This window comes from Vigna unguiculata, chromosome 10 (genome assembly GCF_037176805.1).
Source record: "Vigna unguiculata cultivar grain cowpea cultivar isolate G323 ecotype 2 chromosome 10, ASM3717680v1, whole genome shotgun sequence".
Classification (NCBI taxonomy): Eukaryota; Viridiplantae; Streptophyta; class Magnoliopsida; order Fabales; family Fabaceae; genus Vigna; species Vigna unguiculata.
The window spans coordinates 10668313-10683104 of record NC_140801.1 but is presented as its reverse complement, the minus strand read 5'-3'; the positions used below and the strand labels follow the sequence as shown (position 1 = coordinate 10683104).

Genomic DNA, 14792 nt, shown 5'->3' with positions numbered 1-14792 from the left:
AGTACTATTTTTGGCAAGTGAGTGCAGAATGAGGGACCTTGGCTACTTTAAGGGCCTTGGCACCCTATGGGCCAACCTTTAAGCCGATCTGCTTAGGATAGACCCTTAAAATTTAGGGCAGAAAAGCAAAGAAATAAAGTGGGCCTTACAACTAACGCTAAAAAAGAAAAAATAGTTTTTTAATAAAAACAAATAGGTTTAATTACTCTTTTGGTCCTTATTTTTGTGCAAAAGTGTTAAATTGATCCTCTGGTATTTGTAAGTTTCAATTTGGTCGCGATTTTTAAAAAATTGATGCAATTTGATCCTTTTTGTTAAATTTCTTGAAGCGAATCAATGATTTTTTATCAAATTTGACACTATTATAATATTAATTACATCAATACAACAAATCATGATTATTAACAATTTCAATTTTGATGAAAAATCCTTGATCCATTTCAAAAAATTTAACGAAATAATAACTACATTGTATTAATTCTTCAAACATCGAGACTAAATCCAAACTTAAAGAGACTGAAATACCAATTTAACACTTTTAATCAAAAATAGAGACTAAAAGAATAATTAAACCACACAAATGACATTGAAGTTGACTGACATCAATTTATTAATACGAATAGTTCAATTTTAGTTTCATTTTCTCACTCCTACCTATGTCGAAAAAACATCTGAGTTTCTTGTTTTTCACTTTTTCCTTAGAAATCCCAATCTTTTCCTGGTGTGGTTGTTTACCTTCGGAGAATTGAATGCTGAAGCTCACATTAGTTCTTCCTCGTTCAATCTCAGAATATTAAAATCAAAGAAACTGATGGTGCCATGTCCAACAATACGCCAAGTGCCAATATGACCGTTACTGCCTTTACTAACAACCAACAATGCACTCTCTTTTTATCTTAGTTAGTTATGCTTTATTCTTTTCATATATATATTTGTAACCTCCCTATTTCAATATAGACGAAGATATACAGTAATGAAAAATAATAGTTTAAGTTTTTCTTCTCCCAGTTTTCCCTTTCTGTATCTTTTCGTTTTCCGCTGCCTTCATCATCTCACATCCTCGACTATTCGTTTCTCTCATCCATGGAATGACAGTTTCTAAGATGGTATCAGAGCTCTTCATTTGAAGAGCTCTGCTGCGCGTCTTTGATCGATTCATCTTCAACCTTCTTTTTTATTCTTGCTTTTCTCTTTTACCCTGTTTACGTTGTTTGCTTTCATCATGGCCAATGAGGATGTGACAGCCACTCCTCCTACACCATCGTATCTCTACCTGCATCCGAATGAGAACCCAATGGTTCCCTTGGTGTCCCCCATTCTTGAAGCATGTAACTACCATTCTTGGAGCAGGTCTTTCGCGACAGCCTTGAGCGCCAAAAACAAACTAGAGTTCATTGATGGAACAATTGAGGAACTAAAGAAGAATGACCCAAATTACCCGTTGTGGAACCGGTGCAACAACATGGTGGTTTCGTGGTTAGTCCATTCCGTGTCCCCTTCGATAAAACAAAGCATACTATGGATGGACAAAGCGGAGGAAATCTGGAAGGATTTGCGGTCAAGATTCTTCCAGGGGGATCTTTTTAGGATCTCTGAATTGCAGATGGAAGCAGCGTCCCTGAAACAAGGTGATCTCTCCGTGACAGAGTTTTTCACAAAGCTAAGGACAATTTGGGATGAGCTTGAAAATTTTAGACCCGAACCTACTTGCAAGTGTCCTACAAAGTGCACATGTGACGTTGCTTCAGTGATTAAGCAAAGGAAAATTGAAGATCACGCCATGCAATTCTTGCGAGGACTCAATGATCAATACAACAATATAAGGTCACATGTCCTTCTTCTTGAACCCATTCCTCCCATTACTAAAATCTTTCATTATGTAGCACAGCAAGAGCGACAGATTGGAGGAAATTCTTTCTTTCCTAACACTGATGCCAAGATTAATGCGGTTGCTACTATTTCATGCACCCACTATGGAAAAGGCGGACATGTCGAATCTACATGCTACAAAAAGCATGGTTTTCCAACAAATTCTGATAAAGGGAATAGAAACAATGCCAATAGAAAATTCTGCACGCACTGCGGACGAAACGGCCATACTGTTGACGTGTGTTATAGGAAACATGGGTTTCCTCCAAGCCATAAGCTTTAAAGCGTAAAGACAGATTCAGTCAATCAAGTGGAAACTCAACATGAGTCAAAGCATAGTGACCAGCAACGTGATGGAGACCAAGATTTCAAGCTCACTCAACAACAATATCAGGCTCTATTGGGCCTTCTGCAACAGACCAATGATGGCAGTAAGGCCTCTGCCAGCATAAACTAGGTTGGATCTATCACATCATGCACTTTTGATCCAGGTATTGTTACTCTTACTGCACATTCTTTGAACAAAGATAAGTGCTTAAAATGGATTTTAGATTCCGGCGCCACTAACCATATATCTTCATCTTTGTCAAATTATGTCTCTTATAATCAAATTCACCCTATTCCTGTCAATCTTCCTGATGGGACAAAAGTAAATGCAACCCATATAGGGGTTATAAGATTTAATAACAATTTCTTTATAAAGGATGTTTTGCATATCCCAAATTTTGCATATAACCTCATATCCATTTCTAAGTTAATCTGTGATCATAATTGTGAGGTAACTTTCATCTCCAATGCTTGTATTATTCAGGATGTGAGAACCAAAGGCAAGATTGGTACAACTGATTTTTGGGGTGGCTTGTATGTGCTAAGAACTGGATTGGGTCATGAAGAAAATAACACTGCATTGATTTGTAGGGATGTAAATAAGAACAATATTTGGCATGTTCGATTAGGACATCTTTCTAACTAAAGACTTGCTGTCATGAAGCAACAACATCCTTGTATACAATATAATATGAATGATTGTTGTGATGTTTGTCATAAGGCTAAGCAAAAAAGACTTCCTTTTCCTGAAAGTTTTTCACATGCGTCTAGTGCTTTGATCTTATTCACACTGATATTTGGGGGCCCTGCTCCACAGCCTCCTTGAATGGAGAGAGGTATTTCCTTACCATCGTTGATGATAACACTAGATTTACTTGGATCTTCCTTATGAAATCCAAAGCTGAGACTCGTACACACATTATTAATTTTGTCCATTATGTGAAAACCCAATTTGGTAGATCTGTTAAAGTCATGCGATCTGATAATGGCATTGATTTTGACATGAAAAGTTTTTTTCCAAAATGAAGGCATTGTGCATCAAACTAGTTGTGTTGAGACCCCTCAGCAGAATGGTATTGCCGAGAGGAAACATCAACACATTATGAATGTCACTCGTGCAATCCTTTTTCAGTCCAAACTTAGCATGCAATTTTGGAGTTATGTTGTCCCTTACGTTGTTTTTCTCATAAATTGTGTTCCCACTCCTTTTCTTAAGAATACTTCACCCTTTGAAAGGTTGTACAACAAAATTTTTGATATAAATCTCATTCGGGTTTTTGGTTGCCTATGCTTTCTATCTACGAAAACAGCTAACAGAAAAAAATTAGATGCTCGTGCTGACGCTGGCATCTTTCTTGGGTTACAATCAAATGTTAAAGGCTACATTATTTACAATTTAAAAGTCACACAATTTATGTCTCTCGGAATGTAATTTTTTACGAAAATCAATTTCCTCATACTAGACTCTTTGAAAACAATGATTCTTATCATGACATTGTTGTTGAGCATCAAATATCACACCATGACACCCTTTATGAAGAAGATTTCAATTCTGAAACCACCAATGACACTTTTGGTGCCACTAATGACGAAATCCCTGCCAATCATGATCCTCACATCGACAATAGTGATATTGCAAATGATCGCAATGTCCACCATGAAGATGTTAATCTTCGCAGATCTATTAGAACTAGGAATGCTCCAACTTATTTGAATGATTACCAAACCAATTTGGCTATGCATAAATCCAATTATCTTATCAACTCTTATGTTTCCCTTGCTCGGCTCTCACCACATTTTAAACAGGTAGTTCTCTCTCTTGATACTAACATTGAACCAGAGAATTACAGAATTGCTGCACAACAAGAAAAATGGAAGAGAGCCATGCAAGAGGAGCTTGAGGCCCTGAAACAGAACGCAACCTGGAGCATCCTACCTCTTCCCCCCAACAAGATAGCCATCGGTTATAAGTGGGTCTATAAAACTAAATATAATGCTGATGGTTCTGTGAATAGGTATAAGGCACGGTTAGTGGCCAAAGGCTATGATCAATTAGAGGGGTTAGATTATTTTGAAACCTTTTCTCCTGTAGCTAAAATTACTACTATCCGTGTCTTGCTTTCTTTAGTTGTTATAAACAATTGGCACCTCAAGCAATTGGATGTGAATAATGCCTTCCTTCATGGGGATTTACATGAGGAGGTATACATGCAGGTTCCTCCTGGTCTGGCACATAAAAAGGACCATGTTTGTCTTTTGCATAAATCCATTTATGGTTTAAAGCAAGCAAGTAGGCAATGGTATGCTAAATTGTCTGATTTCCTTATTTCTTATGGATATAAGCATGCTACTACTGATCACTCATTATTTTTAAAGTTCTCTCATTCGAAAATCACTGCTCTACTTGTGTATGTTGATGATGTTGTCTTGACAGGAAATGATTTAGATGAAATTTCCAGCATTACTTCCCTGCTTCATGACACCTTTAAAATAAAAAATTTAGGTGACTTGACTTACTTTCTTGGTTTTGAAGTTGCTAGATCTGTTACAGGCATACATCTCTCCCAACGTAAGTATACTCTTGACCTTCTTAAAGACACAGGCATGTTTGATTCTGCTCTTGTTTCCACTCCTATGCATGTATCAAAACATAAAGTTGCTGAAAACACTGATATACTTCCGGACCCCACTCCCTATAGACGACTTATTGGAAGGTTAATATATTTGACTCACACACGACCCGATATCACGTATGTTGTGCATTTTCTTAGCCAGTTTGTAGCTGCACCTACCTCCCAACATCATCAGGCCAGCATGTGCATTCTTCGTTACCTTAAGAACGCTCCTGGCCAAGGCATTTTTCTCCAAGCAACAGGTGACCTTCAATTTAAAGCCTTCAGCGACTCAGATTGGGCAAGCTGCTCTGCCACTCATCGTTCAGTAACAGGATATGTCATATACCTTGGTCAATCTCCCATTTCCTGGAAGTCCAAAAAGCAACCGACAGTCTCAAGGAGCTCCTCAAAAGCCGAGTATCGTGCCCTTGCATCCACCACTTGTGAATTGCAGTGGCTCATTCATCTCATGCATGACCTACAAATCCAAGTCTCTCAACCTTCCCTCTTGTATTGTGACAATCAATCGGCCATACAAATTGCTTCCAACCAAGTTTTTCATGAAAGGACAAAACATATAGAGATAGATTGTCACATTGTGAGAGAAAAGGTTCAACAAAAACTCATCAAGCTTTTACCTATTAACACTCACCTCCAACAAGCTGATATCCTAACCAAGGCTCTTCCTACTCCTACTTTTCGTTTCCTCTGTTCCAAGCTGGGAATGCTTAATATATATTCCCAGCTTGAGGGGGACTCTCAGAATATTAAAAGCAAAGAAACTGATGGTGCCACGTCCAACAATACGCCAAGTGCCAATATGACTGTTACTGCCTTTACTAACAACCAACAGTGCACTCTCTTTTTATCTTAGTTAGTTATGCTTTATTCTTTTCATATATATATATATATATATATATATATATATATATATATATATATATATATTTGTAACCTCCCTATTTCAATATAGACGAAGATATACAGTAATGAAAAATAATAGTTTCAGTTTTTCTTCTCCCAGTTTTCCCTTTTTGTATCTTTTCGTTTTCCGCTGCCTTCATCATCTCACATCCTCGACTAATCGTTTCTCTCATCCATGGAATGACAGTTTCTAAGATTCAAGATGAATTTTTTACCTTTAATTGGTTTTAAAAATCAAACATGTACCAATTTCGTGTTAGAAGATGAATTTTAATCGATTCTACGTCACTCTTACGGAGAACCAAAGACGCACTCCATCATCTATGAAATTCACAGTGCCTTTAATCTCGCCTTTGTAGTGAGATTCTATGAAACTCTCATAAGAAATCTTCTAAACACTCTGTTTTTTGCATTCGTTACCAGAGCAAGAAGCCCTAAACCTCCGAATCTTCCAAATCGGGTCTTAGTATGAAGCCCGCTTAAAATGGATGCTTGTGGAGGTCGCTGATTGAGGATGCCGAGAGAAAATGGCTTATTACACCTGGAAAGATTAGTTTTGTTAAAATTACATTTACATATCTAGATTCGTACTTCATTTAATTGATAATCGTGTTATATCTATATGTATGTAGTTTTCTATTATGAAGCTTAGTTAAGAAATTCTCCCTGGGGAAAAGTGATAATTTCATTGTAGTACCCAAACTAGAAAGAAAAACAGAAACTTATATAAATAAATGTTCCAAACCTTCTAAGCAAAGAAGATATTTCTGAAAGTGAAATGTTTGCATCATGTGTGAAAATCCGAAGTTTACAGATCTAAAAGTGTTTCTTACAAAGTGAATTAGTTACCTGCCACAACCATCAAAAGGATTTGTTGCAGCTGCTGTAGTATGCAATGCATAACTGTAAATTAGGGATGGACAAAAAATCTGGATCTATCAAACTGTTCTATTTTTTATTTAAACTGATCTATTCAAAATCTATTTTTTTTAAATCTGTTTTTTACTTTGATCCATATTTAGTCCATTTTTTAGATCAGTTTTCCATTTTGTTTATATGGATTTTAAAAATTGAAAAATCCACATTTCCAATCTTAATCGGCAACTATCATCAGAATAAGGTCACTGAAACGGTTAATGCAAGGAAAAAAAATCCGCATAATTGTGCACCTTCTCTCTTAAATGAGATTCACATGGATAGAACACTAATCATGGTGTAATGCACAAAGTTTTGAAACGAGGAAAAGTTCCTAAAAATATATATTTAAAAATAATTTTAGTTGTAAGATAACTTTCATTATTTATTTTATACTTTTAACCTCATCAAATTTATCTTTTCATAGAAAATTTTAAAAGTAATCATTTCTCCTATTATTTTAAGGATTTGGCTTTTCTAAACTTTTAAATAATATTTATATTATTTAATACATTAAAAATAGATAGTTATAAATTATATATGCAAAAGCTATTTTTAATATAGATCGTATCCTTAAACTCTTTAAGTTATTCCCGTGGTTATATAACTTCTAACTACTTCCCGCAAATTAAATACTGTATGTTTAGGATTTTTTTTTACAGAAATAAAATCTTTACACTAACACAAAAAAGTCTTTTAATGTCCTACATTTTCGACCTTTGACGTCTGCCCAAACACCGATGTCGTATCGGGTGACGTTAAAATAACGTCGGAAAAAACAGCAGATGTCACTTGACGTCGGTCCTTTAGGAGTCCGACGTTATCCAACGTCGGGGCCAATAATAGCAGACGTCAATTTTCGCGCTAGAAAGAGGGAAAAACCTGAGCAATTTAACGTCTGTCAGAGCCCGTCAGACGTTAAATAACGTCGGCCCTAGTACAGTCCGACGTTAAATAACGTTTGTCAAGACACACCAGACGTCAAACTGCTCCATTTTTTTAAAGAAAATTGACTGTTTTTACAATATCCACACACCTGAAAATCAGAAAATTCTCAGAACAATTTCATAATACTTTCAGCACAATTTTAGAGTTACAGTTATATATAATAGAACTAAAGTTTCAACATATATTCTAAACTAATATAAATAACAACAAACTAAAAGTTTCAACATGAAATTCTTGTACAATAAAGTTTTTAAAACGAGTTCTAATTCATGTGGTATCAACTCCATCTCTCCAATAGATATGCTGCCCATTCCTGTCTTAGTGTGTGGATAATGTCATCTGGCAGAGGTGATTGATTCTTGAATCGCTGAAAAAGTAATACAATTTCATTATGTATGAATATCATTCTTTAAAGTTTGATATGATTTATAATATGTGAAAGATATATATAATTACCTCTATCCATTCATCTTTAACTGCAGCTCGAATGATTGTTCTTATCCAAGACATGACATAATATCCACATTCCCATGAATCTTCTTGCTTGTTACACTGAACATTACAAATAAAATAAACACATCAAAGTCATAAGTTGACATACAGAAATTAATAACTTTAAAATGAATGAGTTCTAACCTTTGGATATATGACTTTAAGTTGTTGGCCTCTAGGTTTACCCACAATTCTAATGAAATTTTGGAAACATAAAACATATTTAAGTTTTTATAACTAAGTAGATACATAGGTTAGGATTGAAAAAAAAAATAATTACTCTTGTAACATGTTTTTAAAAGCTGGTGGAATTTTCCTATGGCATGAACAAAACCATACAACTAGGCATTGTCTTGGAATGATGAGACAAAGTTGCCAATGATACCTACCATCAATCACAAGTACTTAGCCAAAATAATTAATAATACTTCACAAAATATTATTAGCAAAAACACTTACGAATCAATGTATGGTGCAAAGTAGATCTCTCTATTTGACTCAACCATCCATGTTTGCAAATAAAGTTTGATGTGGTCAGGTGAGTTTCCCGAAGGTTGAATTGTTTGAGGTTCAATGAATCCATAGACGGAAGATCGACCTTGGTCCACAATGACTTTGTCCATGTACCTACAAGAAGACAGTTAGGTATAATATTAAAAGGTACCAATTCCTTACTTTAAATATGAAATACAATGAAAAAAAATCTTATATGCACCATAGTTGTATGACTGAAATATTTAACATCTTTTCTCCTGTAATGATCTCTAGTGCATCATTCAGGGTTATGTACAATGGGACATGACAATGGAGGCCAAATACTCTTAACTCCCACTCTAGCTCTACCGGTCCTCTTTTCAACTTGTGTAATTTCAGAAGCAGCTTTCCTAGAGGATCATCTTTTGCTTCTGCCATTTCATCATCTTCACGTATAACACGTGGATGTCGAACCGGTTGTTTTTCAGGACGAGTGGACTGAAATAAAGATTTAGAAAGGTTTGACGTTAAAAGTTTTATAAATTGTAAGATTGAACTACTAAAAACATGATGTCATAATACCTTTGGTGGGCTAAAGTATGGCATGATCAATGCTTTAGGCCAAGCCATAAATGTGCCTAAAGCTTCCCCAACAAATTGAATTTCTGAAGTTGGCACAGGCACTTGAGCATGGGGATCTCGAACTTCATCAATCATCACACGCGCATACTGGGGCAATAGAGGAACACCATGGATAGTCTCCCCACCCTGAAGTTGTCGTCCTATGGCCACTACGCGCGGGGGGTCTTCATCAACCAATAGCTCATACTGACTTGTGTAGTCAGTATGATCTACACCAGAGCATGAGCCTTTTGTACTCACACGTTATCCTGTTAGAGCTTGAGTGGGTAATTCCATGTTCTGTTGCTGCATGGACTGAAGCTTTTCTTCAAGTGTTCTTTGTATTTGTTGTTGTTGTTGAAGTTGTTCCATAAAACGTTGCTCCATAATTCCCATGCGTTGGTTGAATCTTTCCTCCATTTGTTGCTCCATCTTCCTCAAGGCCTCTTGACTCAACGATTCATTACTTCTTTGTGGAGGACCAAAGTAATCTCGAAGACCAATGGCACCTCCAACACCATGCACACGTCCTGGGTGCTCTGGCCTTCCAATTGCCGTTGTATCGTCCCGACCATGGCCAACAAACGAACCCTGAGTCTCTTGCTCAATTAATTCATCCTACAACACAAAAGAAAGTTTAATCAAAAGGAGAAACATATGAACTATGATAGTCAAATAAGGTTTGTACTTACTATTTTTTGAGATATGATTTGAGCAGATTGTGATGTCATTTGCCCATCGGACTTAGTCCGAGCAGCCTTCCACATCTCGTACCTAGGAATTGCATCCACTAGGTCAGGGGACTCAAGTCCCAAAGACTGTGCACGAGACTTTTTCAATTTTTTCTCCAATAATGCATAACCATCTCGAGAGAGTAAGTGTGGTGTATCATTAAGCTTTTGTCTTTGTTGGGCTGCTGTCCTTTTTTCCTGTCACACATAACATTATTTAATAGTTTTAATACACAAATGTATGACTAGTGTCACTATAAACAAATTTAACAAACAAACCTGCCAGTCTCCAGACTCTCTACATGCACGAAATTGCATCCACTCCTCCTTAGAGATTTTGTACTTCTCACAAGGAGTGTCATGTTGTCTATCTCCAAACACATATAAACGTGTGAGCCTTGCCTTGAAGTCCCTCCATCTGGTGGCTATGTGAGATAAGACTTTCTTTCTAATTCGCTCAGTGTTCGGAGTAATCTCAAATTTATGCTGTTTGAAACATAAAATATGTTATGTTAACAGTAACATAAAAAAAATACTATAGTTGGTTTAAGTAAACATACCATAAGATCCTGCCATAGGAGGTTCTTCTTGACCTCCGCGACGTCATCCCAACATGCAATTACAATAGAAACTTTCGTTTTGGCCAACATTCCTATGTAGCTACGGTACTTTTTTTCCCAAGGGCCACTGGGTTCACCCGATCGAGGATCAATGTGGACCGGCATCCTTTCTCGTCGGGTTGTGACATCCGGCAACCGAGTCACAGATCTACCAGGTCCCTCCTGGTCTGATCCAGAGCTTGTCATACCTGAAACATATCATTAGGAAATGTTAACAATGAAAATATACTCAATTAACGACTATTATATTAAAACAGCAAGACAAATAAAAAATTGTAAATGTGACAATATTAAATAAACACCTATCAAGAAATTGTGTTCTCCCATATGCCTTCATTGTGATCACTTCGAATAACATGGATGTCATCAATTACATCATCAACTTTGTCTTGAATGGTTCTTGATGAGAAAGACGTTGTCTCAAGTATGTCTAGACAATCTTCATCATCATTTACGTGCATGTTTCTTCCTTCTAATACAACTGACAATTTCTGATTGGCTGGATCAATGACATAAAAAATTTGTCTTGCTTGACTAGCCATAATAAATGGTTCATTTGTATCACTCATCTTGTTAAGATCCACCAAAGTAAAGCCAAAGTCATCTGTGCCAACACCCGAATTACTATCAACCCATTTACACTTGAAAACTGGCACTCTAAAAGTCACATAATCAACTTCCCATATTTCGTGTATTATTCCAAAGTAACTCATGGAGGATGTAATTGGATTCTTGTCCTTAGAACTGGCAAAATGTACAGATTCAACTTGAAGTGTAACCCCACTATTTTGAACTCTACTTTTGTCATCTTCCATCTTTGAATAGAAACAATGATTGTTTATGTAGTACCCGCCATATGTAATGACATCATTGTTCGGTCCACGAGCTAGCCTCAATAGAGTTTCAAAAACATTTGGAGTCGCGTAAACCTTTTTCTTAAACCATGATAAGAATGTTTTGTTATGTTCATTAAGTGCCCATTTTTCACTCATTCGTGGATTTGCTGATTTCGTTTCATCAATGTGTTGCGTAATGTAAGGAATGACCTCTACAGTGTTGTTTAAGATGTACAAATGGGCTTGATCAACTAATTTTCTACTAACACTTTGAATCTTCACTCCACGCACACCCTTACCTTCACATTTGCCTTCATGTCTAGTCTTAGGAACTCCAATTGGTTCACAACTTGGCATATAACTTGAGCAGAATTCAATGGCTTCTTCTGCAATGTGCCGCTCTATAATTGAAGCTTCTGGTCGATACTGATTCTTGACATATCCCTTTAAGATCTTCATGTATCTTTCCACTGGGTACATCCATCTCAAGAAAACTGGCCCACATAATCGAATTTCCCTCACAAGATGAACTATCAAATGAACTATGATATCGAAAAATGAAGGTGGAAAATACATTTCCAATTGACACAATAGTCTAATGGCCTCATTTTCCAAATCGTCTAACACTCGAGGGTCAATAACTTTCTTGCATATGGCATTGAAGAACATACACAAACGTGTTAGAATACCTCTAAAAGAAGTAGGTAAGATGGCTCGAAAAGCTACTGGTAAAAGTTGTTGCATCAACACATGACAATCGTGAGACTTTAAACCGACTAACTTTAAATCTTGCATAGAAACAAGGCTACTAATATTTGACGAGTAACCTTGGGGAACCTTCACACTTCTTAAACACTCACAAAAAATTTGCTTCTCTTTTCTAGAAAGAGTGTGACAAGCTGGAGGCATGTAGGTTCGTCTTCCAATTGATTATGCATGTAACTCAGAACGGATGCCCATTTCAGCCAAATCTTGTCGTGCTTTAACTCCATCTTTAGTCTTTCCTTTTACATTTAGTAAAGTCCCGATGACGCTATCACATACATTTTTTTCAACGTGCATGACGTCTATACAATGTCGTACATCAAGTTTACACCAATATGGAAGATTAAAGAAGATTGATCGTTTCTTCCAAATGCTTTTCTCCGTGGTCTTTTTCTTTGGATGTTTCCCAAACACAATGTCAATGTTTTCCACTTGGTTGTATATTTCTTCACCATTGCGGGGTCTCGCTACAACTTCATCCTCAAGACTTACATTAAATGTTTTTTTCATTCTATGATGAGGATGATTTCGAGGAAGGAACTTTTGATGTCTTGTATACACAATTTTCTGACCGTGCTTCAATTGAATATAACTCGTTTTTTTCACAAATGGGACATGCAAAATGACCTTTAACACTGTAACCGCTCAAGTTTTCATATGCTGGAAAATCATTTATGGTGCAAAACAACATTGCACGCAAACAAAACAATTCTTGAGAATATGAGTCATACACATCGACACCTTCTTCCCATAACAGTTTCAAATCATCGATCAACGGCTTTAGGTACACATCAATGTCATTTCCAGGTTGTCTGGGACCCGATATCATCATAGACAACATCATATATTTGCTCTTCATGCACAACAAAGGAGATAAATTGTAAATCATTAGCAAAACTGGCCATGAACTATGTTTGCTACTTAAGTTCCCATATGGATTCATACCATCTGTAGCAAGTCCAAGTCTTAAGTTTCTTGGCTCAGCACCAAATTCTGGAAATGTTTCATCAATCTTCTTCCATTGTGGAGAATCAGCTGGGTGTCGAAGAAGATTATCACACTTTTTTCCATCAACATGCCATTTCAGGTTTTTTGCATCTTCTTTAATGGAAAATAGTCGTTTGAATCTAGGTATTATAGGAAGGTACCACATCACCTTAGCAGGTGGACCATCTTTGTCTTCATCGCCACTATTTCCATCAATTTTCTTTTTAAACCGCGATAAACCACATGTTGGACACGCCTTCAGTGAAGCAAACTCTTCTCTGTATAAAACACAATCATTTGGGCATGCATGTATCTTTTGATATTCCAAACCCATTGGACATAAAACTTTCTTCGCCTCGTAATTACGGATAGGTAACGTGTTATTTTCTGGAAGCATCTCCTTTAACAACTCCAACAATTCTGTGAAACTTGTATCCGTCCATCCATGCCTTGCTTTTAAACTGAATAATTTCAAAGTTGCTGACAGTTGCGTAAAGTTAGTGCATCCTGGGTACAATTTTTCCTTTGAATCGGACTTAAGAGAATCATATAAATGAACTTTTCCAAAATTCTCCTCCCCAACATCACGTACCATATCTTCTAAATGATCATTCATCCAGTCATCTACATAATCTGTTCCTCGTGACGTCGTAGGCTTGTCTAATACTTCTCCATGCCAAGTCCAAAGTCTATAACTTCTCATTATACCACAGATGAATAGATGATCACGCATTGTTCCCAAGTCATGACGTATTTGATTAAGACAACGAACACAAGGACAAAAATATGTCCCGTTACTTGAGATTGCGTGTTCTTGAACATAGTGCAAAAACTCAGAAACCCCTTTTTCATACTTTTCACTTATGCGACACTCATTCATCCAGCTTCGATCCATACTATGTTCGTAAAAAACTCAATCAATCTCAAACTTTTAACTCTCACAAGGTGAAGCCTTACCCATTCGAAAAAATTATTTTTCATAATTTTCTAACACATACAAATAAGTCAAACATCATAAATTTCACAAAATTTTCACAGCATTTCGCATTGGTCTCTGAAGTACACGAAATGAAAGTGATTAATCATGATCACAATCAAGTATGCATCCAGAGAACAACACAAATTAACTTCAATCGAAATTTTGTGAAATTTATGCATAAACCTCAATGTATGCATTATAACAAATTATGAAAAATAATTCTTCCAAACTGTCCGATCGGACAATTCAAGATTTAATACAAACGATTAAAAATTTAATCATTTGTACTAAATCTTAAACGGGAACTAAGGTTCGCTTAGTATTTAATTAAGATTATAATAAATCTTCATATATAAAACAACAATGCAACCATAGTATTAAAAAATCAAATAAAATTGAAAATATTTTAAATAAAAGAAATCTAACAATAAACATAAATTTCTTTCAAAATTATGTAAATATTAATACAAAAATTCAAAATAAAAAAGTAGACCCAAAAAACTAACTAAAAAATATTCAAAATGTTAAACTACAACGGTAAAAAAAAAATTCAATTTTATACATACAATATGAACACACTAACAAAATGCAAAAAGAAGGATAAGTAAAGCTAACCTCTTGTTGCAAAACCAAAATCGAAGTTGGAGGAGAGTGGTCTTAGGGGCCGAACGTGCTACTGGCTGGCCAAA

General features: G+C 36.1%; 2 protein-coding genes and 2 pseudogenes across 2 annotated transcripts; 1 reads left to right on the top strand and 3 right to left on the bottom strand.

The window, feature by feature from the left end:
* The first annotated feature begins 1222 nt into the window (after window positions 1–1222).
* Window positions 1223–5685, top strand: LOC146882128 (uncharacterized; annotated as a pseudogene).
* A 3110-nt stretch (window positions 5686–8795) lies between these two features.
* On the bottom strand, window positions 8796–14019 carry LOC114194840 (uncharacterized; annotated as a pseudogene).
* On the bottom strand, window positions 9382–10722 carry LOC146882127 (uncharacterized). The gene is made up of 4 exons (XM_085668104.1): window positions 10477–10722; window positions 10196–10402; window positions 9878–10114; window positions 9382–9803 (listed from the first exon to the last, which is right to left on the bottom strand). The coding sequence occupies exons 1-4, from the start codon at window positions 10720–10722 to the stop codon at window positions 9450–9452; spliced, it is 1044 nt and encodes a 347-aa protein (XP_085524230.1). The 3' UTR covers window positions 9382–9449.
* Window positions 10842–12182, bottom strand: LOC146882126 (uncharacterized). Its single transcript, XM_085668334.1, has one exon. It carries the CDS (start codon window positions 12165–12167, stop codon window positions 10842–10844), a length of 1326 nt encoding a protein of 441 aa, XP_085524460.1. The 5' UTR covers window positions 12168–12182.
* Window positions 14020–14792: the final 773 nt, after the last annotated feature.